This window comes from Ambystoma mexicanum, chromosome 6p (assembly GCF_040938575.1).
Source record: "Ambystoma mexicanum isolate Mex_15411 chromosome 6p, UKY_AmexF1_1, whole genome shotgun sequence".
NCBI lineage: Eukaryota > Metazoa > Chordata > Amphibia > Caudata > Ambystomatidae > Ambystoma > Ambystoma mexicanum.
In genome coordinates, this window is record NC_090935.1 from 1,218,600,220 (window position 1) to 1,218,626,772 (window position 26,553).

The 26,553-nt window shown below is 45.3% G+C and overlaps 1 protein-coding gene across 1 annotated transcript in view; it reads left to right on the forward strand.

Annotated features, from left to right (window-relative positions):
- Positions 1-26,553, forward strand: part of LOC138510328 (uncharacterized) — a 746,277-nt gene that overhangs the window by 110,969 nt on the left and 608,755 nt on the right. Inside the window, exon 4 of the mRNA XM_069625883.1 lies at positions 17,116-17,198. Within this exon, the coding sequence (XP_069481984.1) occupies positions 17,116-17,198 (83 nt within the window). The remainder of the gene's footprint in view (positions 1-17,115; positions 17,199-26,553) is intronic.

Genomic DNA, 26,553 nt, shown 5'->3' on the forward strand with positions numbered 1-26,553 from the left:
CTCCTAAGAGGTGGCACCAGGGCTACTCCACCCTTTAGAGGAAAGCTGCACTGCTGGTTATCCACCTCCCTGCACACCCCAATGACATATAACTACTACTAGCAATGGCGAATATTGGTTCCCAACAGCCTAAGGCTGCACATACAAGGACCAGAGTCCCTAGAACCTATGGGAGTGGTAAATATTATCAACACCTACAAAAGCCTTCTCGATGAGAGCATGAAGCTCGAAAGCACTTGAAGGATAACAACATAGTTGCAAGATAAACTCTGTTGGAAACTAGGACTTTCTGAAACCAGTCTGAATTCTCATCAGCAGTCTGAGTGGAGAAGCACAGCAGTAAAAGGGCATGGATCACACCATTGGATTTGGGGCAGTGTTGGAAGTCCTTGCGAGTGACCCACAAACAGGCCAGGGAGATTTGGCATCTAGCGATACACAGGATCATATCTCAATTACTTCCACACCAGCCCCTTTTCCATATTACACGGTCTCATTAGAGAAGATTTCAACGATGACAAGGACCCAGATGCACAGTATTTACTTCTTCTTGAGATTCCTGATACCACGTCAGAAGCCAGGTACAGAGCATGAAGGGGTGGATGAAGAAGGATCAGTCACATCAGCTTTAGGGCCGGAAGAAGTTCAGATGACAGCACTGCATAAACATAGTACTGTTTTCTGAAGTTTTGATTAGAGGCAATGACCAAACATGTTTTTTGTATTATGTCCGCCTGTGCCAACAACAATCTGAAAAAAAACGACCAAGGCAACCGTCCTTGGTGCTGTGTGCCCTTGCAGAACCTCCGTTGCTGTTAACTGTCCATATTCATGCGTTTGTGATGCCAGTCCTTAATAAAATAACCTTCTTTAATGAATAGTTAAGATCTGGAATTCATTCAGAGACAGAAAGACAGACATTCACTTTGTTTCGAACCTTGCTGATCCTTCTTCAGGGCTAACATCTGGAAAACATGTACACGATTTGTATTGTGACCCCAGGGTAATATACAAATTACTAAATATAACATGTATATATATATATCCTACTATTCCCGTCGCCTTCCTGTTTTGTCCTGTAACGTCCAAACAATCAAGGTAAATCTACAGACACAGGTGCAAAGAAATGTAAATAAAGACCTTAATATCTTCACAAATCATACCAACAACCTTATTTTACTTGGAATACCCAACACATAATATGGTGAAAAATATGCATACCTTCTTTCCCAAATTATCCTACCACAATAAATAGAAAAATAAAGACAAAACATAAAGTAGCTACAGATCTTGCATCTAGTAAAATGAGGGATACTTCTACACATTTACACCATTTGATACTTGCAATACCTTAATACCACCCAAGACTGCTGAAAGTGCACAAATGAGACCTGTGTGCCCTGATGATGCAAACTGTGCTCCTCATAGGCGTACAAGTCGTAAGTGCAAATCTAGTAAATGGAATATTTTCAAGCAGGATACTCAAAAGAGTAAAACGCCATATGCTGTTCATGCTGATAAAGCGTTTACTTCTGAATACCTAGAGCATGCACAGGTACCATGTATGAAGTAGCACCATGAACATATTTGGAAATGAAGAGATGCCCTGCCAGACGCAGATGCCACGATTCTCCTGGCATCTCCGGCCTCTATTATTGCCCTTGAAAGTGCCAGGAGTCATGAACATATCTTTGACATATTAGTAATTAGTGCTACCAGTTGTTGTTTATTATTACAGAAGGGGTCAGAGGGCCCCATCTCTATTACCAAATGAATCGACTAGAGGTGTAAATTAATATATATTCGAAATGTCTGTTCCACCCAAATGGAGACATTGGGCCTCATTACAAGTTTGCCGGTCCACAGTAACACCGTACCGGCACCCTTTCCAGACCGCCACTCTACAACTCTGCCTTCCTGAGCTGTTGCGCCCGGCATGTCTGACCTGCCGGGTGCAACGGCCCTGGTAGACAGAGTTGTCACAGAATCACTGGCACCGTTAGCAATGGTGCTTGTTGCTTCTGTGTCCCCATTCATAAGACTCTATGGGAATGGGGACTTACACTTTCCACCGCCTGATATCCCGGGCCTTCGGGATTTGTAATGTCCCGGTGGCACAGGGATCTCAAGTGGCTGAAATGGTGTAATGAGTCCGGCTGCCACCTGCCGGTAGCACCGGCAGGGTACTGCCAGACTCATAATGAGGCCACTTGTCTTGTAAATGTGATTAAACTGGCCAGTTTAGCAATTTTGCTATGCCTCCATCAGGATTTGTTGCAATTAAGGCACCGATTCCCCTTCTAGCTCTTCCACATGTATTAGTTATTAAAGGTTGAGTGACACAGAAAGATGTTTTCAGTACTTCATCTCCAGGTGCCCGTCTCAACTCCCGAAAACCTCCTTGCAAACCATTTTAAAACTCTTCCATATATCGAAATTGGATTTTCCTAAATATTACACCCTTAAAGCCCACCAGAGGAGGCTATGGTATGCATTCAAGTCCTGGAGACCAAATTTAATGAGGTCTCCAGTGCGTTTCACATAAAGTGTAAACTAATTGAGCACATGTCAAGGTTGTTAGCACCCGGGCTGGATGCCAAAGTGCTTTTTATCACGTTTTAGATGTTCGAAATGAAACACTCTGGGAGCACATTTAAAAAAAAAAAAAAGATGTGCACCATGGAAATTGAAAGGTCGCACCTTTAAAACTGAAGTAGTCCTCTTTCTATCTCCATCATTGCAGCATTGATGGCCAATAATATCAATGGAGGTAAGGAGGGTTTCTGGCAGCACTACCACCACCTCCGATGCTTCCTCCACTCAGGTGGTGCTTTGAGCAGCTGACCTTTTTTAGTACTATGCCACACACGCGGGGTTTATTGACAACATTCTGAGCAATCCGATTGATTGGCATGCTAGTATTAACGTTTTAGGGATCCTGTTTGAAAGTGCCCATCAGGATAAACTCTAGGTAAGGACAGTTATTTGATAATGAATATCTCATGTTCTTCATTCACTTCAATAACACTCCCCGAATGATCACCCAGGTCATATTTCTTAAATCTTCACCGTTCACATCAGTGACCAAGTGAAATGTTTAAGGTACCAATGGTTTCATGGGTTGTTAGGCAGCACCAACAAGGCTGTTGTCACTATATGGGCCCGAACGTCCTCATGTTGTCATAACTATTTGGAAAGCCTTGTCACATGTGTTTGGGGGCCCGAGATTAATCACACGTTTTTTAATGGGGATTAGCAGTGTGTGTTGTATTTTCAGTTTGATCTGCGCCAGCCAGGCTTCACCACTGGCAGTTTGCTCTCTCAAGATATTTGAGTCTGATTTGCAATTTTTTAAACTATGAAACATTTCAATTCTGAAACTAGGAATTTACTGGGAACGTCGAACTGGGAGTTTACTGTGAATGTCATGATCACGCATGATGTCAAATTTGGAAACATACTAAGAATGTCAAACTAAGAGTTTACCAAGAATGAAAAGCTGACTTTGAACATCATACTGGTAATTGTCTGCAAATGTCAAATTGAGTGTTTACCATGAATGGCAAGCTTAGTTGAAATATCATGCTGGAAATTACTGTGAAGGTTAATCTGTGAGTTTGCTGTAAATGTCAAATTTACTGAAAGCTTTCCGCAAATACAGCTTGCAGCCAATATCAAGCTTACTGGAAATGTCAAACTGGCATCTTACTGGGAATGGCAAACTGGGAGCTCACCTGGAATGTCTGCGAATAGCAGAATACAAGCTTCCTGTGAATGCAAAACTTGGAGGATACTATGAATGCCAAGCTTACTGGCATTATAACATGCTATTTTAATAAGCTTTTGTACTGTTCTCTTAAGTCCTGTATGTATCTTACAGTGCCAGAACTTGTCTGCAAAGTGGCATATTGTGGCTTTGCCAGGGGTAACCAGACACTGATCTTTTGGAGGAAAGGGAAGTGAATTAAAGGTGGAGGAACGAGGGAAGGAGTAGGAGGAGTAGAATAGAAGGCACACACACCAACAACTGGAGAACTATGAGGGGGTTCAAGCAAAGAGTGTGTATTTGTGAAAGTATCGGTCTTTCACAGTGGTTCTGATGGAGTGCTGTTCAGAAGGAAAGGAAATGCAATTTCTCGGGTAAAGAGCATTTTCCAGTGATGAGAGTTTCTAGTACATTTGGAGGTAGCACTAGAAGTGAGTCAAGGCAAGGTTGAGTGTTTGACCCAAGATGTGCTCAAGACAGCCCTTGAAGTGTGGAGGCTTGAATGCCAGGTAAGAATTTAGGGACCACCTAGAAGTAACTATGGAAAGGTAAATACTGCAAACATAGGAGAGTGGGAATAGGGAGGAATGGTGAATCGACCCTCGGGAATACTGACTTTCTTGGCATAGACGTGAAGGCGAGTTCAATAATGTGAGATTCGTGTGAAGTAACTTGAAGCTTTTGGAGAGATTTGTCACCATCCCGTGAAGGAGGTCATATCTGCCAGAAAAAGAGAGGTTTGTGATATCCCTTAGTATGGATAGGTCCAGAAATGTGGCAGAGATTCTTGAAACATATGTTTCCTAATGTAGGATGCCTGGGCAACCAGGAGTTGTTCCCTACTGCGTGCTGCCAAACGTACACACATTCTCAGTTGCCCCATCCCCACTGGAGTTCTCAAAGACCAACTAACACCTGACCAAAACCACCTACACCCCACCATGTTGGTTGCTGCAAAATCTCCTCCCTCAGTTGTCCTGTGTATAGTTTTGAACTGGATAGTCCAGCCCCTTTGATGAGCAGCAATTACCATCGAGATGGATGGGGATGCAGACCATACTCATACATCAATAATAGAGCCGACTCAGGAAGTTGACAAAAGAAAGACTGTTTTAATATCAATTATCTAAAACAGAGAGCATAACGAACATTAACCCAAACGCTCGATCTTCAATCTCAAAGTACTTTAAGAAAAAACAGCACTTTTATAAGCAAAATGTGTCATTAATGACATCTAAATCACATGTGTATTAATGTCATCCTACGTGGCACACTACAAAAACCTATGTGCATGGGCTATTGGTTCTGAGTGAACGTCTAAGTATATGATCCACACTAGTCTAAAAAGTGTAGCTATGTGATTGGTTACTTAACATCAGGTGGGGCAACTAAGCCCTCCCTTCAAAAATGACCACTATGAACGTCACTAAATACACAACGTCCCATTTTTTTACACAATATAGGACCTCTGAATACGCAGGTCCTCCACAATTGGTTGGCACTCTATCCATCTTCAGTACTTTTCTACGTACGTTAGCAGCCTGCAGGCTGGCCATACAGATGCTGGCGAGGTTGCCTTAACTTTAGCTTCCCATCAATTAGCATATCAATCCATCATCACCTCAGTGGTCTACTGTCAATTAGGCCTTTGAACTTCGTCCTTGAGAGTGTTCTTAGCTCTGAGAAAATTAGGGAGTGAGAAGCAGTCTGCCTTCATGCGTAGGTGTGACCATCTCGTTCATCCAACTTCATGCTTCCACGTGACTAGAGACCATAAAATCGAGCCTTTTTGTGTATTTAATATTCTGTTCTAGTAGACCTCTGACGTCTTCCTTGTTATGTTCATTCCTTTTGAACAGGAGGTTTGTTCTTTCACACAAATTTGTATTCAAAGTCAGTTTACTCCAGTTTTGATAAGACCTTGGCTTCTTGGCTCGCTCAGCCTTGACTTTCACTGATGCTCTGCTTGTAATTCAATGTCTGCTTTTTAACTGTGACACACTGAACTGAGGCCTTTTTGCTAATGTCCAACCTGCTACAATATGTTTAGTGGAAACATCCATAATTCTCTCATTCCTATGTATGTATACGTTGGCGCTTGCCGCAATCTATTTACTATAGGCGTAGAGCTAGCTTCACGATTCCTTTGCTGCTTACATTTCTTCTGCATCTGGACATGTGTAAAATGATTTGCTATCTTCATCTGTTTCTGTGGCATACATTTCTTCACCTTGAGCCCAAGATGTCACTTATCCTTATTGCTTTCTTGTTGCCTTATAGAATATCTGCATTCTCTAATTACTGCATCTTTTCTATGTACTTCATCTTCAGCTCCATGTAACATATACTTGGCAATGGCTAGTGATACTATCATTCATCCTTGCCATTTATTGGCTCTGCTTTTTCAGGGATTTCATTCAGATGGCCATCATATTTCTTTGTATGCAGATAAGGTTTTCTCAATGGGTACCCTGGCTCCCAGATTCTCTTAAGTACTGGCCATTTCACTGGTACTGGACTGAGTCCATATTCTGCTCTTTGTCGATTCAGCTGTTCTTTATATGTCACGTCTGCACTGGCTCCCAGTGGCTGCGAGGATTAAGTTCAAAACCCTCTGCATCGTCCACAAGGCCTTCTGGGGCCTGGGGCCTCAATACCTTCAACTCTCTCTTCCTAAATACCTTTCTTCTCGAGCTCTTCTCTCATCTGCCTCCAATTCTCTCAGGGTCAGTCGCTTCTCCAAGCAACAAGCTGGTGGTAGATCTCTCTCTTCGGCTGGGGCCTCCCTCTGGAACAGCCTCCCTGCCTCCCTGAAACTTGAGGAGAATCATCTTCGGTTCCGTAAGCACCTCAAAACGTTTCTCTTCTTGTCTGCTTTTTCTCCTCTTCTCCCTTGCGGATTTCCTGGCTGACACGGAAACTGCACTGGTTTACCTGGCCACCCTCCGATCTCGGGCCCAGATCCCTCCCCCGCCAGTCGGTTCCTGACTACCCCTGCACTTGGTCACTGTTTTCTGTATCCCTACGGTCCCACTTCCTGCACTTGACACCGGACCTCTGCACTTACCCTTTCACTCGCCACTTGCTGGCTGCACTTTTATTATTGTTTATTTATTGTTTACTTATCTATTGTCTTATCCCATGTACCGCACTTTCCTCTTCCACTTCCCCCCGCACTTCTCCTCCTTCCCCTCCCATGCACTTGCGCGATCTTAATGACACCTGGCCTAGAAGGATTGTTGTCTGTCTTCCTCTGTTTCCCCCTCCCTTGCCTCGTCGCGCCTTGAAACACTTGTGTATAGGCGCGTTATAAATGCCATATCATATCACATACTCTGGTTTCCGGCATACAGGTAAAAGGGGCGGGTCAATTGAGGTGGGGGTACTTGGCTCCACTACATTTGCATAGCTGTGTTGTGGAGGGATCAGGAGATGGAGAATGAGTATTCAGCCTAAAGAGGGACATGGATGGATAGTTTTCAATCTTATAACATACTGGGAATGAGAAAGTGGAAAATGACTTGAAATGTCATGTCATGCAATGCAATGACATACCTTGACATATTGCATATATTATGATATGACAATCATTTTATGGAATAATGCATTGCATAATACTTCATGACATGGCAGTACACATGGCATGTCATATTGTTAAATGTTTCATACCGATCATATATGACATGACGAATCATGTCATAATATGCCATGTGTAAATTGAGAGTATATTGGGGTTGTCAGAGGTTTGTTTCTGGGATACCATTATAGAAAACCGTAATTGCGGATTGTAGAGAAAGCACAAAATGTACACTGATTTTAGCACTGATTTATTGAAAGGATGTCAGCAAGTGTTAGGGCTGGCGATATGACTACATTTGCATCTACATTTACTCAGAGGCGTAGCCAGGATTGTGTAACAAGTGGGGCCTGGAACTAGTGTAGTAGGGCCCATCCTAAGGGGAGTCTGCAGAGGGACGTGCCATGTCCCTGTTAAAAATTGTTCATGGTCCAATGACCCTCCCCGGGCCCCAGACTCTCATACACAGACACACATACACCTACTAAGACACACAAACATACAGACACACAAACTCATGCACATTTATACACATTCATCCACCAGTCACATACCATACAGTTTCTCTGTCATTCACACAAGCACCCAGAACATTCATACTGCATTCTCATTCACACCCGTTCTCGCATCAATGTACATAATTCACACTACATTAATTCATACGAATGCACTTACAGTCACCCCCTCGAATACATACATATGTACATACACACACACGTGCACTTGCCCACACCCTTCCAAGCATGCACACATAATTCATACCTACATACAATCCTCTCACACACGTATACACACAAAAACACGTTTTCTTCCATTACCTCTTTCCCTCAAGATTTGCCACACCACTGGCTCCTCAGCTGCTCCGCATGAAACCAGGAAGCAGAGATAGCTTCCTGGTTCCTGACCTGCACGCAGCAGGGTCCGTTTTCTGGCTCATCTGCGCAATGCGCGGATTTCCCGGAGAGCGAACCCTGCTGCTCAGGGGCAGATGTAAATGCCCTCTCAGCGATGCAGTGTGGGCATTTACAGATTTTGGGTGGGCCTTGCCCCTCAGGCCCTACCATGTCTACGCCTCTGCATTTACTTATGGAACCTCCTCCCAGTCAACATCAGACTTTCCCTGTCGCTTCTTCAGTTCAGGAAGGATATCAAGAGTTTCCTCTTCGAGGAATGGCTCCTCATAAACACCTAGGTCCACAGACCCTCCACTCCCACCCTACCTGAGGCTGGGGGATCAGCTTCCCACTGTTTGCTTGCCTGGCTGCTTGTAGATTCCTTGCTAATAATAATGGTAATTATTTGCTTGCTTGTTAGTTCAGTTCACTGTTGTGAATGTTGTCATTGCGTTGGGCTAAATACAGTCATGTTTGGTCATTTTGCTGGGGCTACAATTAACAGTGCAGCTGCAATGACTCGATTTGTGCTGTCTTAGTGAGGTCTTGATGACAGGAATTGTGCTGTTGGGGGGGAGGAGAGAGAGAGAGAGAGAGAGAGAGAAGAGAGAGAGAGAGAGAGAGAGAGAGACCCCCCTAATTTAGCTTTATAGCAGGGTCATCTTGGCTCTATATAGCATGATGCAAAAAATGGAAGATCTGTGAAACCCCTGTAAAGGTGCGGTTGCACTGCATGTGGCAACACATGAAAGTTCCTATGCCTACAGCATCTGTTCACGTAGGCAGGTTATGCCAGTATTTGTTGAACCAGGTAAAGCCAAACGCAATCCGTCAAAAAGCAACTGGGAGGAAGAGGGCCCAGCCATCCTATGCAATCCATTTTGTGAAACTGTCCCCACCTATGTGCTGTAACGTAGGGTGGACATGATGCCTGGTCTGAAATAAAAGGGCCCGCCTCTTCCAGGGGAGGGCAGTTGTCGCGCTAGTACGACTGTTGTGTGTGCCGTTGGTCTGGTGCTCTAAAGGCCTACAACAACTTGGCGATGAGGTGGTCGCACCAAACCCTGTGACCTAGATGCAACCACGTGTGTCGCTAGTGCGTGTTGCAAAAAGGGCCTGGTCAGGACACCCAGTGAGGTACGCATGGTTCAGTGCACTCTCCGTGGAATAAATAAATAAAGGAATAAGGGAGAAAAGGCAGTGCACGTTCCTGAATCCAGGCAGCAAGCAGTCTGCGCCAGGGAGAGGGGAAGATGATCTCCCTCTGCCTCATATTATAAGCAGCAGTAGAAGACAGAGTGGCCCAAGTGACCTTTTAGCGCACATACTACGTGATGTGCTGACCAAGGCAGGCAGAAGAGCAGTTTGAACACATCATCTCCCCTGTAACTGTGTTCTGGCAGGCACCTGTGTTAGCTGCTCTACAGGGTGAGGGCTTGTGTGTCCCAGCAGAGTAAAATGAGGGACGAGGAGGCAATGTGGAAAGGATGTGCATTCATCCATGGATCGGTGGCGACAAGGACATCAATCCGGCATGGCACTACAACAGACACTCTCATAGCAATCCAGTCCCAGAATTCTATGTGGCTTGCTTACAGGCTACGCCAGGACCAAGATGGGTAATATGGTGTGAGCATCTGGACATGTTCTCTGGGGCTGTCAACATTTGGGACGATGACACCAAGCACTCCATGCTGCTCTTTTATGCCGGCAGTGAAGCACATTGCCTTTTCAAAACGTTGCCCCAGGATATTTGGCTTCCGCTTGTGCATTCCAGGATAAAGAAGGAGAGATTAGAGGTCAAATCATCCAGAGGTGTCACTCGTCACAGCTGAGAAAAAAGATTCTGAAGGTGCCTGGCCTGCGCAAGAACTGGCAAACATGAGGGCATCACACATGGAAGACGCAATGAAGGGCATGAAAATTGAACAGGTGCATGTGATTAAATTGACGACACCCCCCCCCCCTGACGCGGCCGAGCAGGGGAAGAGGTCGGACAAAAGCATGTCCACTGCAACAGGGACATCAGGAACCAGCAAAGTCGTTGTGCGACCAATGTGGTGGACTGCTCTCCCATCCCCAGGAATGTCTGGCGACAGAGAGGCAATGTGGACAATGTGACAAGATGAACCAATATGCAAGCATGTGCCAGGTGATATGGCCTCCGCCTCCGTTTCAGCACATCCCTATACAAGCATGGAATCTTCAAGCGCGGGGAGCACTAGTGTGCCAAGATCCTCTGGAGGACAAGGAGATGGGGGGGGGGAAGTACATTCGTTGATGAGGGTGTGTTTTTCATATCAGACATATCGGACGAGGTCCCAGGGAAGAGGAGACAACCACAATAGGCAATAAAAATACTGTCAACGTTATGATATCTGATCAATTTCAGAAACTGTCTCTCATACCACACTTTGCAACTTCAAGGATCAGGATTTTCACTTCCGCTGGGACACATCTGCTGCCGTTGGAGGGGGCATTCTGCACATAAGTGGAACGTGACCGCACATCTATCCCTGCCACCACCTATGTCAGATCAGACACACTGTTGAGCTGTAACACAGTGGAAGAATTGGGGCTGGTACATGTTGCATGAATGTATACACACATGACTTGAATAGTCTCCTCAGGGACTTCCAGAACCTGTTCCAAGGAATTGGGTGGCTGTGAGGACTAGAGATGCACTTGCATATCAATGAGATGATACATCCTGCAACCATTCCACCTGCGACAATGAGTGGAAGAAGAGATCAAAAGGCTTGAGTCGGGAGACATCATCGAGCTAATTGATGGTCCTACCCCGTGGGTGTAAAACACCCGGGGCTGTATGTATATGTCTAGAAATGCAAATCCCAAACAGGGTTATAAAGAGGGAGCGTCACCCAACAACGAACCTGGATGACATCTTATCAGCTCTCCATGAGGCTAGACCATTTTCACCATAGACCTGAAAGCACGATACCCCCGGAATCCTTTGGACAGGGACTCAAGGCTAATAACAATGTTCTAGATGCACATTGGCCTGTTTCGATATGAGAGGTTACGTTTTGGGGTATCTTCTGCTGCACAGGTATTCCAACATAGGGTGTGAGGAGTTCTGGCAGGACTTGATGGTGTGATTAAAGTGAGCGATTATGTACTTATATATGCCAAAATGGAACACAAACACTTAAAGCTGCTGAAAGCAGTCTTCCTGAGGTGATAAAACAAAGGCTTCACACACCACAAAAGCAGGTGCTCATTCATGCAACTCCATGTTCAGTTTCTTGGTTCCGTGTACATGGAACCATGAATCTCAGCGGATCTGATGAAGTTGAGGCAATCAATATATTTGCACCACTGACATCACCGTCTGAGGTACAGAGCTTTCTGGGAATGATAAACTTCTGTGGTCGGTCCATTCTCTATTTGACTACCATCACAGAACCCCAGAGGAACCTTATCTGCAGTGATACAGTTTGGGAATGAATACTCTAAGTCAGAAAGCATTTGAGAAGGCCAAAACAGCCCTAGCTGAGGACACAACAATGGCATTCTCCATTGCATTGGCAATCATAAATCAGAGTTGATGCAAGCCCCTTAGGCTTATTTTATTTTTGTTTATGTATTTTATTGTTCGCTTGTTAGGCAATTATACAATAAGAAATACTGTTTCAATGTGCCCACATGGCAAGGGAGGGAGCAGGAGTGGGAAATACATTTAAATACATAAAAACACAATACTTAAGAGCAGTGGGGGAAAAGGAAAAGAGGACAAACCCACTATGCCTTGTGAGTATTCAGAATGTGCAAGTGCAGCAAGGACGAGTGCAGGGAGGTAAGTGCTGGGGAGTGTGAACTCATGGGTGAGCGACAGATGAAGTGCTAGGAATGTTGAGTGCTACACGGCCTGGAGCCGCGAGGGGTGTAAGTGTAAGGCTCCAGTGTGGAGGGTGCAAGTGCAAGGACAGAGGATAGATAAGAGCTGGGCCGATTGGGTGCGGGAGGTCAGGGCCCCGAGGATGCATAAGGGCCCAGGACAGCAATCGCAGCAACTGTGGGATTAGCAGGGGAGAGAGGAAGGGAAGGAGGAGGTAAAGAGGAGAATTTTAAGTTGCTTCCGGGATTTAAGAAGATCCTGCTCACGGCGCAGAGGGAGGGGGAGGCTGTTCCATAGGAGAGAGCCAGCTGAGGAAAGCGAACAATCACTTGCCCTCTGTTTAGCAAAATGCTTTACACAAACAGAGTTGGAGCCAGAGGAGCTTAGTGGTCTAGAGGGAGAGTTTTTAGTAAGATAAAGTTGAAGATAGTGTAGTCCCCAGGCCCAGATCGCCTTGTGGATGCTGCATAGGGATTTAATTTAATCTGTGCAGAAACCGGGAGCCAGTGAAGACTTTTTAGTGCAGGAGAGATGCGGTCCCTGGGCTTAAGGCCAAGGATAAGTCTTGCTGTCCTATTCTGGATTAGTTGGAGGGGTTGCAGAGTGGAAGATGGTAGATTCAGGAGGAGGCTATTGCAATAGGCTAGAGAGAACCAGGGCTTGGGTCACATTGAGCCTCTGGGAGAAAGTGAGAAAAGCGAGAATTCCTTTGAGAAGGAAGAGCTGAAAGTAGGATTTCTTGGCAATGTCCTCAGTGTGAGGGAGGAAGGGGAGAGATGAGTCTAAGATGACTCCAAGGTTTCTGGCTTCAGAAGAGGGCGCAGGGGGAGAGCCCACAGAGGAAGGCCAGAGTGAAGGGAAGAAGGAGAGAGCAGGGGTCCCGATGTGAAGTATCTCAGTTTTGAGGCAGAGAGCGTTGGCGGTGCACCAGGACTGGATGGCAGATAAGCAGTCAGGGATGATGGAGAGTGCAAGAGGGTCGGCAAGGAGTTTGAAAAAGAGCTGTGTGTCATCTGTGTAACAGTGGAAGTTGGAAGAGATGAGGCTTGCAAGCAGAGCAAGGTAGATGTTAAAGAGCCAGGGGGAGAGGATTGAACCCTAGGGGACATCACAGGTGGAGAGGGAGGTAGGAGAGGAGAAGGTGCCCAGTGCTTACACAGGTGGATGGAGAAGGTGTTCGACAGCCCATTGCATTTGCCAGTAAGGCTCTCACGGGTATGGACAGAAGGTACTTGCAACTTGAGCGTGAGGCGCTGACCGTGCTGTGGGGCTGCCGTCACTTTCATACCTATGTTTTTGGGTGGCTCATCACGTGGTCACGGACCACAAACCATTGCTGCCTATTCTGCATAGCACGGCCCTGCGTCCATCCCTGAGGTTAGAGAGTTGGATGCTGCAACTACAGGATTTTGGAGTGATGCTGCATTTTGAAGCATAGTTGTCGAATCCTGCTGATTACCTTTCTTGACGTTGGGCCTCATTACAAGTTCGGCAGTAGTCTTACCGGTAAAACTGGCAGGCTGCCGCCAAACCTTCGATTTTTACTGGTGCCCGGGAACAGACATTTACCGGGTCATTACGGCCCTGCTGGACCCGGTATTTGGCCATTCCCGGGCACCGGTAAAAAAATGCTCCCCATTGTCATTTGAGCCCTATAGGGCTCAATGGGAATGGGGAGGCTGGATGCACCTGCATCATTCAGAATGGTGCCGGTGCATCCGACATGCTCTGCTCGCGGGTGCCGGTCCACCCGCCACGTCCGTCCTGGCAGGCGAAAAGGCATCTGCGAGCAGAACTCGTAGTTTGCCGGACCGGCAAACTTGTAATGAGGCCCATTGCATGGTTACTGGTCAGGGAGATGATGAACATACATTGGAGACAGAGGAGCTTGTTAACATGGTTACCAGGACTACAGTGCCCAACTGTCCCTCGTTCCAGGGGATGGCATTTAAAGAATTCTTAGATGTCCTGCATGTGGAGCTCAAGCGCATTACCCCATGTTGTCTCAGGGCCAATGGTGATGTGGAGGGGTTCATGTGATATTTTGGATTGCCCTGGAAGAAGGGCTACCTCTCAAGAAAGCGCTGACTCTATTTATGATGGCATATAGGACTCCACCTCACCCGTCTAGCTGTATTTCTCCATCTGCGGCATTGCTACAGCGCAAGGTCCATTTGATGATTTCGTAATATTGGTCCAGAGAAGTGAGAAGCTGGATGTAAGTGGAGCCAGAGAAAAGCGGTGAGAAACAATAACAGAGAATCCAGCCACAGGCATCTGGTGCCATCCCTAGTGCAGGTGGGGATACCGCACTGCTGTGTAACATGAAGATCACCCAGAAGTTGGATCTCCCTCACAAAATGGCCCTGTCGAGGATCACAAAAAAGAAAGGGTCTATAATCACAGCCAGGAGGGAAGGTGAAGAGTTGACCCGTAATTCCAATTGGTTTAATAAGGCGATACCAAGGTCAACCCCAGAGCTCAGCAGGAGTGAGGATGAGGAAGAGCATAATGACCAGGCTAACGGAGGTGGTGAATATCACCTGCCTAACGTCATGGGTCAGGATAATACAGGACAAGAAGATCTGGAGGTGAGATGTGAGGAAGACGATAGCTGCCAGGTGAGGAGATATCCCTGAAGAGAACACAAGAGGATGCCAGCCAGGCTGGATATTTTTATGATTGAAAATGATTGATAAGGAGGGTCTAGACAAAGGGTGGGCAGAAACTAATCCGACAAACTACTGAAACCCAGTCAATGTTGTTTGTACGATTTTGTTCACTTTGATGTTGGCAAGGGATTTGATACTCTCTGCCCCCACGTGTTGTAACTTAGGGGAGGGGGTGTGATGTATGGCCCAAAATAAAAGGGCCCGCCTCTTCCGGGTGGGCAGTTGTCACACAATTGCAATTGTTTTTGTGTGTCTTTCGTCCGGGTATCTCCTGGCCTACAATACATTTCATGAGGAGTTCCTGCATGCATGTGATGAGGACGTAAAACACCAGTGAAGTGGAACAGTGGGGGTGGTGGAATGCCTTGGGGACTATTCCACTGGACCTTCCCCAAAGTTCTGAATGTATTTATAGGTCTAATCATTGCTGAGAGCAAGGAGCAACTGGAAAGGGACCAGTAGGAAGATGGAGTGTCTCAACATTGAATGCACTGTGTTTAGGCAGCACTCGCCATGGTCACATTCATGTCATGCCAGTAACATGCAAAAGACAGTTTATCAAAGTAACCAGGGTGCGGGCTAAAATTGATAAAGTTATGAAGCAAGGTGTGGGTTTTGTGGTTGAGTTGGCACCATGCTGCCTGGTGAAGATGCCTTTGGAAATGTGGGTCAAACTGCATACAGGTTCCACATTTTAATGGACAGCAGAACCCGAGTTCTTGTTCAGTGGTGGAAATTGAAATAAATTGGTGGGGGATCCCACAAGGGCCGCGGTGGGGGCGGTGTTTGGGGGGAGGGGCCCGAGGAGGTAGGGTTAAGGGGGGCGGAGCTCGCAGTTGACCTCCGATCAAAGGAAATGTTCAAAATAATAGTTTAAAACGGCACTATTTCTTTCATGGTGCTTCTTTTCCCAACTATATATCAATTCCACTTTAAACCATTTCCATGGCACTGGTGATGAGTTACTTCACTATGCGGATAATAGTTTTCACCAGTGTTGCTGAGTAAATATTCTTTAAAATACACAATGTGCATTCCTTTTTATTTTTTAAAAAACTTCCCTTTGGCTACTATTCAAACATGGTGATTTTTGTTCGCCATAAGCAAAGTTTTCCTTTGCTTGAACCACACTCAGCACAGCTCCTGCAGCTCCCCTCTGAAAACAGTTGGGTGGCTGCATCGTGTGTGATGTTAATAGGGGTATTTATGTATGCAATGTTTGTTGGATACCTGTATATTTATTTATTTATGCAATGTTTGTCAGCTACAAGTATGGAACAAACATTGCATAAATAAATTAATCCGGGTCCATATATCCGAAAAACATTGCATAAATAAATAAACTGGGTCGTGGCTGAGGACTGTAACTTCCTCTTGTGACCTCTTGCATGGGGTCACCAGAGGAAGTTACAGTTTGCTCGTGTGCGCTTTTTTTTTCCTTCTTCCCGCCCAGAGCAGGGGTTTGGGGCAGCTGACTCTGGCTGGATCTTGGATCCAGTGAGAGCCTGCCAAATGACTAGCCCTGTTCTTGTGCTACGTCTGGTCTGAGACCAATCACAGGTCACAGAGGCTTCGGGTCTCAGTCTAAAAATGTGGCATCAGCTCAGGGCTCAGATAGCACTAGTTTAATTAGCATGATAAACATACTCTGATTGGCTGTAATAATCTGAGGTAAATAAGGATGTTAGTAGAAGAGGACAAGACCCATTGCATGAAAGCAGAGGATTACCATAGTAACCAAACTGAGGCATTCACCATCGGACACTCTTCTTTCTGCCAACTGGTATGACCCATCTACCATCAGACAACAGCTACAGGCCCTCATCTGGCATCTTCCGTCATATCGAAATTCTGCAGAGTAGACCCCCTTGTTTGCATTGGGTTTTACCTGAGACTTCAATCATTTGAAACCCAATTGAAGAGCAAGGGAGATTCCACTAATTGTGGAACGGGTGATGACCAGAGGAGCAAGCACATGTCCCTTTTGAATCAAGAGGACAATTTCAAATGAGTGGCGTGTTATGAGCTATGAATGTCCCCATGCTAGAGCAGATAGCAACAGGCCCTTGCCCATTAACACTGTTAGGCACACAATAATATCTGCACTATAAATGAACATGCCATATCCAGCATCAATAACAGTGTCAGCTCTGCGCTTTGAGATATGACTTTCATACAAACAGATGATTGAGGCTGCTGTGCTGATGCATGTGTGTGATTACATTTATCAGGGACGTCCACAGCCCCCAGCTGCTTTATAGGGTCCTTGTTAAGCATCACACTGAACAGCCGATAAGAGGAAATGACGCAATTAACATTGTATGCCTTTTTATGTTTGCATATTACAGATCTCAGGTCCTGCAAAGGCCACTTTCAGCTGCTACAGAGAAGAGACCAGCAAAGGAGTTTCCTCAGAGTTGCCTTCCCGCGGGTATGTGATAAAACAGTATTTGAAAATAGTGATACAGAACCAATCAGGTCAGGGATATAATTGGTCCTTTCATGGCGGTGGAGGGTGAGTGGGTCTGGCACATGAATAGCGTGCGTAAAGCGTTTTAAGCATGGCAGAAAGACCTATTTCGCCTCCCCCACTCTCTGAGACAAATACGACTGCAGCACTGACTGATTCTGATGCAGACGGAGATGGTGTGGGTTCCTATAGAATTCACATGTTTTGGGAATGTTTGGAAATGCCCCCCACTAAGGCATGGACACGGCAGGCGGGTATTGAGGATTATTTGCATGTTAAGGTATGAATGGAAACTCGAGACCATCCAAAGCATGCATGGTTTACACATAAACAAGCACACAATCAATGCTGCATGGAGAGGGCTGCTTAACACGTAGGTGGTTCTCAGTATATAGCGCCCCCCCGCCCCCCAAACTCCCAAAGCCAGCCCCAATAGTGTGTAAGGTACTCAAACATGGATTTGGAAGTCTTGAAGTTCTACTTTTTTCAATGTCATTTCACCGACAGAAATCACTTCGAAGTAATTTACTTCGAAGCGATTAATGCAAAATTTTACTTCGATTTTTTTTTCTTTTAGATTAGGGCCCCCCCCCCCGATCCCCATACTCACCCTTCCCCTTCACGACTACCCCTACCGAACCCCCTTCTCACCCCCGTTTTACTCCTAAAACCACAACTCCATATATTTTTGAAAAGTATTTTCGAAGTAATCATTTTGAAGTACATTACTAAGAAATGATTTCCGTCGGTGAAACCACGGGATATGGGTTTTAGCTTGAAACAATGAGTTACTAGGGCCAATAGCATCCCGCTCTTGGTCCCATTCTGTGTAAATATCGCAGCCATGTGTATGCATGCGATATTGACATTGCTGTGGTTAGTTCTACGCGTGACTCACAGCAGTACGCTGCCGTATCCACCTTATTATCTCAAACTTCTGATCCAATTGCTGATACATTCATTAAACATTCGCATTCTGTGGCATTGCTGTTTATTCATGAACTTTTCCCACGTGTAAACCTTTTCATTCTCCCCAAAATATTTTAGAAACATATCATTGGTAGTGTGTGCCTGTTCCAATTTCAGATATATAATTAAACCTTGTATACCAATGGAGGGGTCATTATTGTGGGATAATTAACAGCTGACACGTTTGCTGAGGGCTCTAAGTTGGGGAAGGGTCATTATCTTTCTTGGGTATTTGCGGTTATTTGCACCCAGAGTTCTGCAACTGTTTTTGTTGTAAAAAAAAATGAGCATTCACAAAGGGGTGGACTGGGAACCAAAAAATGCCTTGGAAATAATGTTCAAGTGGCCCTATATCACACATGTTTAGCAAGCCCAACACTTTTCCTATGGGGAAATTTGGAAATACCACAAAAAAGAGGCCCAGGGTGTAGATGCCTGCCGGTAAATCTCCAGAGTTCCCTATAGGCCAGTCTACACCTGCATACACAAGTAACTTGTAATGTTAATTTAATTGACATGGAACTAGTAACAATAAAGTTAACACATTTTGTGTTTCATTTGCTCTTTGTAAATTTGAGAAATTGAATTGTGCACACGCCTTTTTGCTTTTAAACGGCTGAAGATACTTGTTTATGTGCTGCCTGTCAGGCTGCTCCTCAAATCAGAAGTTTGGAATGAGGTCTATATCAGAGGAAGATTCCATTCCAAGCATCTGATTGGCTACAGGGAGGTTTAAAATGAAAGCAATACATGCTCTAATTTAGATTTTTACGGGATAAGGGGCTTGGATCCCACTTTTAAAATGCAAGGCTTAACCTCATTGTCATTACCAGTTCTCTGTGGTCGGCATGTTCAGGCGCCATGTCTGCTACACTTTGGCACATTTGTGTGGGTCAACAAAGTTTTTTCAGCGCTCCGTGAATTGGTACTGAACCATTCTTTGTGAAATAAATTGATTTGTATTAATGTTGATTAAAAACCACTATGGGTTGATAAAGGTACTGCATTCAGAAAAAGTACTGTACTGTACTTGTGATGATCAAAAGTAGCATTCACATTTTATATTTGTATTTGGGTTTTATATAGCAAAAACCTAGGCAGCAACAGCGAGCTGTACCTGTCATTGAGAGTAACATATAAGGTAAGGAGCGGGTGGCATGGGATGTTTTGACCATGTGGGTGGGATGGGATGTTAGAACACAAGGAGCCTAAGTATTGACTGAAGAGTAAGGTGTTAAGTCCCTTCCTGAAATGCAAGAGCATTGGGGCAGTCCAGATTGTCACCAAGATGGTGTTCCAGACGGCAGGGGTGTAGTAGGAGAATCCCTGTCTTCTGTTTGTTCCCTTTCATGCCAGCATAGTCTTGAGCCTAGCAATGGCTTGGCTACTGGAGGAATGCGATTCACCTGAGATACAGTTTTTTGCAGCTGGGTAAGCAGGTACGTGAGTTGTGGCTGCCTTTTAATTAATGAAGGCAGCCGTCATGAAGAGAATTATGGCTGGGATGGGAAACCAGTACAGCTCCCTTAGGTCAGCCCTAAGTGGGCCCAAGTGCCAAGTGCATCACCGGAACACCTGTGTGGGGGGCATTTTCACCATTGATGTGTGGCATTACCAGAACCTGGACTTTGGTTCTGAAGTCCTTTTAAGGAAGGACGAGTTTTATTTTGTGGAGGCTAGAACCGGGCAGTTTGGGCCTTTTTGTTGATATCTTGACAGAAGGAGAGTGTTGTCAATAGTGAGTGATTTGGCAGTCGAGCCCAGCCGAATGAAGTGTGAAGCTGTTAAAGTGCGTATCATTTAGACATCCTTGAATGGTAACCATCTTAGATGGGTGACCAAGTAAGGCGAATTCCATCTTTGTGGGATTAAGATTGAGGTATGTGATTGTCATCCATAATTCCAAGAAGGCGAGGCAATTCATGAAACATGAGGGGTCCCAGGTATCACTGACTTTTAGGGATGATTGTGTATTATACATGCGTTGGTGGAGTGACAAGTCAGGGTCATTTAGAAGTGATCCCAATGCCTCCATCTAGAGATTAAAAGGTCACTGGGGAGAGTCTTGCACCTTGTGGGACTCCACAGGTGACTGGGTGGTGGCCTGACCGGAAGTTGCCCATCTGGATCACTTGTTGCCTGTCTGAGAGGTAAGATGTGAACCAGTTGAGAACTGAGCCCATTCGGTTCGTAAGTAGGCTGGTCAGCGGGAGAATGTCACCCATGTCGAGTGTGACAGAAAGGTTCAGGAGGACTAAGAGGCATGGGCCTCTTTTGTGCATGATTTGAAGAGCGTCGTCTGTGATCTGAATGGTGAGTGCTTTAGTGCTACATTTTTGTCTGAACACAGATTGTTAATTGTGGAATAGGCCCTGTTGGTTAATGTGATCATAGAGTTGGTTAGCAACTGCCTTGCCAATGACTTGCCCAATGAATGTGAGTCAAGTGATCGGTCAGTAGTTCTCATAAACATCTGTGTTAAGGTGGGTTTTTGGAGGAGAGTTCAGATAAACCCTGTTTTTAGAGTGCTTAGGTGAGGCATTTACTATTTCAAGGAGGGGCTAAGTATAGTCTCCTTGATCTGCTTTCGGGTGGCAGCAGGGGGGATGTTACCTTTTATATACGGTTGGTTTAAGTGACACAAAAGTTTCAGCAAGATTCTTGGTGCTGGGGGAGTGAATCCAGTCCAGGTTTGTGGGATTGAGAGTGGGAGCGACCGATTTTGTGGGAGCGACCGATTTTGTGGCAGCTGCCAAGATAGTTCATGAGTAATATGTCTTTTTTGCTTCTATAATGAGAAATTGGCATACACTGCTTGAGGCCTTGATAAGATTTTCATTTCTCTCTGTTTTAGGCCTGGATATTTCAAGTGACCTGATGATGTGCTTATTGTTAGTTTTTCTGGGTACAAGGGGCAGAGGGTTTAACACTGATGAGAGATGTAGTGCATGTGTGTCAATCAGTTCCATTATTGTTTGTCTGAGAGTTGATGAGAGTGCATTGGGAGTGGTTGGTTTGGTTGAGTTGATAGTTTGTGTTCTAGGGCTTATGAGTGGAAGTCCTTAAAGGAGTAACTTGAGAACATGGTGGGCTTACCCTGTCCCTTGTTGGATTTGAGGGTATGCGTAAGGAGGAAGGGATGGTACCATGGTCCATCTAGTCAAGTAGGATAGGCCTAAAACCTTGCATTGGGGAGATGCTGAGAAGACAATACTGAGTACATTTCCTTAGATGTAGGGGAGGTTTAGTACATGCTGTTTTATGTTCATGGAAACCATGAGGTGGAGGAGAGCATCCCTTGTACTTTTAGTAGCTTGGGTTTCTGGCAGATGGAAGTTACTAAGGAAGATATTTGTACATTTTGTGATTGATGCTGTGGTGATGTGGTCGAAAATCTCATTGAATATTGACCCACACTTGTGACATTGGTGGTAGATCATATGAAATGTGGCAGTCTTTTTTATGTTATAGTGGAAGGTGGCAGGCATGAGAGAAGTTCTAAGGATGTTTGGCTGAGCATGCTAGAGGTCCAGTCTTATGTGTGGATAAGTGCCACATATCCCTCTATCTTCCCTGTACATTCATCATGTTGGATGATATTCCTGGGTGGGATGAGGACATCAAAGATGTGAGTAGATATGAAGGAGAGCCATGTTTATGTGATAAAAATGGCATTGCGTTTCTGCTTGGTGATGAGAACAGCAATGTCGGCAGTGTCAAGGACAGTTGATTTTGCAGTAGTTTTGCAGGACAGAGGTGGGGTGGTAGAGATAGCCTGATAACAATGGAGATATAGGTAAGATTGACAGGATTTGCAGTGTGTTGGTGCAGCAAGCGTTTGTGAGCTTGTGTACTCATGAATGTGGGAATGGACTCTGAGTGTAGGAGTCACATTGTAACGTCAGCCGGACATTGCAGAATCAGTGACACTGGTCCCTGGCCCTGTCCAGACCCAAACAAGCACAACAGGCAATGTCCTTGTCTTCGTCCTTAGCTCAGGATGACACTGATGAGGACGCCCAGGGCTTGGAGCACCTGATTGACCGGTGGGCTGGAGAAGGTGGAGCTTGACACATGATCAGGGCCAGTCCTCTGAATCTGGTGAAAGAAAACTGCAAAAGAAGGAAAATAAACAGGCCTTTGGTTAGTCCCTATTTGACTTGAAAAGCTGGAAGAGGTGGTGCTAGTCACTGTTTGGTGTGAAAAGCTGGAGTAGGCAGAGCTAGCCACGTGACCAGGGGCACTACTCTGAACCTCTTGGAAGAACGCTGAAATTGTAGGAAGAAAAACAAGCCCTTAAGCAGTCACTGTTTGGTGGGAAAAGCTTGAGGAGGTGGAGCTAGTCAAGGCTTGGCAAGAAAAGCTGGAGCTGGGTACATGATCCGGGTGCAAAGAGTAGTAGAAGAACACAATAAGGGAAGGAAAACACAGGATTCTGCAATGCCAGTCGACAGAGCAGCAGCCTCAGCCAGCAGCTCCTGCACTCCGTTCTTAAGGATCTATTCAAGGATAATGAATGCTAAAAAGAGGATTCACACAGCAGAGAATCCAACCCCCAAAAAGTCCAAGCAAGTCTCTGCAGAAATGGGGGAGGTACCAGGTCTGCAGGACATGTATACACTATTGCTGAAGGTGGTTCAGGATGTTGGAGATGTGAAATCTACCTTATTAGATCTCTCTCAGAAGATCAACCATTTGGAAGGCTGGATTACTAAAATTGAAAATGAGACTGGAAGTTTGGGATCTAAAATCACGGCAGCTTTAGAGCATACAATGATTTGAAAGCTGAGCTGTCAAGATTGAGAAATAAAGCCATGGACTTGGAACTGAAGACCCACTGCCATAACCTGCGACTGACGGGACTTGATGAACAAGGATGGTAATTCTGGTATTGTGGTTTACATTGTTAAAGTGGTTACAGAGTTGTATGGGGCAGGATTTTTGTCCTCTTCTGTGGTGGATTTACAGAGTGGGAAAACCTGTATTGGGCAAATCGCAACGGTCCTCACGAAAGTTTGTATTAGGGAACGGATTTTACAAGCTGCAAGGGAGAAATGTCATGTGATGTATGGTGCCAAGCCATTTTCCATGTACCCTCACTAACCTAAGCAAGTAATAGAAAAAAGGAACACCTTCAGGGAAGCCAAAGCTTTAGCCAAAGAAAAACATGTCAAGGTCATCCCAACAAATTTGTCAATAATGAAATTGCTTTTGCCGGATGGCATGAGGGCCACTGAGGATGCTTTGGAGGCTTTCATCATGCTGAAATACCTGCAGGGATGTTCAAATGGAGCTGAAGGTATCAAGAACCTAGAAGTGGAACATGGTGTCTAATCGCCCACTGATTTATCAATGTTTATCTGGTTATTTTCTTCACTTGTATTTTTATTACTTTCATGCTTCATCCATTATAATGGAGTTAAAACGGTGCCACCGCCTTGCTGCAGTTAACAGTTAACTTTGTTCATTCATTCATTCATTCATTCATTCATTCATTCATTCATTCATTCATTTTAGTCATTTGTGTAGTGCCTTTCATCATAATTATGGTCCCAACGCGCTGGTGGTTGAATGCCCTCGGGGGGGCGGGGGGGGGGGGGCATAGTCCAAAGTATGGGAAAATTGGGAGGCGCTATTATGCGTGTGTGCATTTTGCCCATTAAAGTTTTGAGAGGGTGGCCAAGACCCTGCAAGTCACCCATGTCCGAATCACATGTGGATCGGTGGAAGGGGGTACACTAGGAGCTGAGCATGAGAGTGTTATAAAAGGATATATAGTTATGTGAGTAGCTACAGTTCACATTTTCTCTCATGAAAGGTAGTTGCATTCTTATGGCAGGGGTGTTGTGCGACAGTGTTTGAGTTATATGTGAGTGCAGATGTGTGTGGGAGTGAGGCCATGCCTTTGACTAAGTTCTGAAGGTGTGCAGTGTGAAAGGAATACATGGGTGAGTTATGCATTCAACATTGTCTACCCAATGGGTTCCATCTAGGTACAAAGACCAGTGCTTAATTTCTTAATTTCACATAGGATCTAAGTGCAATAAATACCCACCCTCTGTGTGGATCGTAGAGTGATAAATTGCCCATCCCCCGGTCCTTCAAATGTGATACAATTTCCGTTTTTGGTTTGTTGCGTATCCTCCGACGTGCCACGGCGAGCTGAGCTACATATTGCGCTTGAGGCAGTCAATATCAGGCCTTTTCCTCATATACAAGCCATCTTCAGGCTGCGTCGGATGTGCTTAAGGTGTCACATCTATCTTTTACTCTCCGGCTGGCCCTCCATTTACCATCGGCGGCACGAGGGGTGCTCGGTAGGGGTAAGTGGTTGAGGTTGGATTCCTGTGATCTGACCAGTTTGCTGTTTCTTTTACACAAATGCCAATTGTATAGCTGTTATATTGGCCATGCTGAGTTATGTTACAACAGAGTGGATTATTGAATGCTTAGCCATACATGCTGCAGGCAAGTCCCTGTTTGACAACGTTTCTCAGGGGACAAAAAACGAACTGATCTTTCTGATCTTGGGTCCAGGCCAGGCCCCGCTTTTTGCCCACTTGCCATGCCACCCAGGCAACCGATCGCACCTGGGGACTGTTTTCTGTATCCCTACAGTCCCCTACTAGCACTTATTCTGCACTTACCCTGCACTTGCCACCATCTGGCTGCTTTTATTATCTTATTTATTCTTTGCATCCCTTGCACTGCACTTTCCCCCTCTCCCTTCCCCCAGGCACTTGCCCTTTCTCCCTACCCATGCACTTGCGCGATCTGAATGTCACCTGGCCTAGTAGGATCGCTGTCTGTTTCCCACTGTTTTCCCCTCCCTTGCCTCGTCGCGCCCTGAAACACTTGTGTATGGGCGCGTTATAAATGCATATCATATCATATCATATCATAACTATATTTGAGCGTGACTGACTTATTCATTGGCTTAGGGGTGGTAGAATGCTGGGACAACATTCTGTTTTGTGCATTCCATTCAAATAAGGTTTTTACTAGAGACCTGTTTTGTACTGCCAGTGACTTTGTTTACATTTCTGAGCTATGTATTAGCTTGTATATGTACAGATTGGTCCCTTTTGTTTGCCCATATCTATAGGTGCATGCCAACACCAACACACGGGTTGTCATGATGGTATGAGTGGGTATGGCACACAGTGAAGCTATATAATACATGAGGAGGTGGAGGGTTTTGTTTGGGCAGAAGAGGGGGGTGAAGGGATATGATGTTTATTTATTGCCAAACGTGGGTTACTATTCTATTTATTTTCTGTGATATGTAGGTATTCTGGTGTCTGCTGTTCAGGTAATTTGGTTTATTTACCGATGATTTGCAATATTGAGTATAATGAGGGGGAGTGGAGGTCCATGTTGGTGATCAGGCAGTTTCTGGTCGTGGTTGGCATTGCCACAAGTGGGTTTTTGATGATCCTTCTTCTCAACCTTTATTTTTCTTTTCTCTATATATTCCTATTTGTGTGTAGGATTGTCTATCCTCATACGGGATACAGCACAGTTTACGTTGCATTTGACAATATGTGTAGTGCAAAACAGAATGTTCGCATCATCTCTTGGAACGTAAATGGAATTAAATAGCCTATCAAGATGAAGAAGATTTTGTTAACCATTTAAATAGCCTCAAAGCAGATATTGCTTTATTGCAGGAGAATAATCTCTTGGAGATGGAAACTGCTAAGCTTCAAAGGAGTTGGGTTAGGCAGGTGTATGGGTCCTCCTTTAACTCAAGTTCGAGAGTGGTGGTGATTATGATATGTGAGAACATGCCCATAGATGTGCTATGACATCAGGGCCTCATTACGAGGTTGGAGGTAGCTTTACCGGTTTTACCGGCAAGGCTACCCCCAAACTCGCATCCGGCTCTGGCACCCACGAAACGGGAATCACCGGGCCATTCCAACCTGGGCAGACCCGGTAATTCCCCTTGCACGGGTGCCGGAGCTGGTACGTCCCCATTCCCATTTGAGCTCAGATAGGGTTCAATGGGAATGGGGAGAATGGTAGCAGCGGTACTGTTTATAACGGTACCGTTGCTACCATCATGTTATGCTCAGACCAGGTGGTTGCAAGGGCACCCGTGAGCAGAAGTCCTAGTGTGGCGGTACGGTAGCAACGGTGCCAGTAGTGATACCGGCGCCGTTGTTGCCTTACTGCCATACTCCTAATGAGACCAAGAGACAAGTAAAGGAGAAGTATCACAGTAACAGTCCATATACAAGGGACCTTGATGTCAGTATGTAACATATATGCTCCCGCAGCTGGGGATGGGACTGTGTTCAATACCGTGGATCAGACTTTAGAGGATAGAAGGTCTGACAATAAA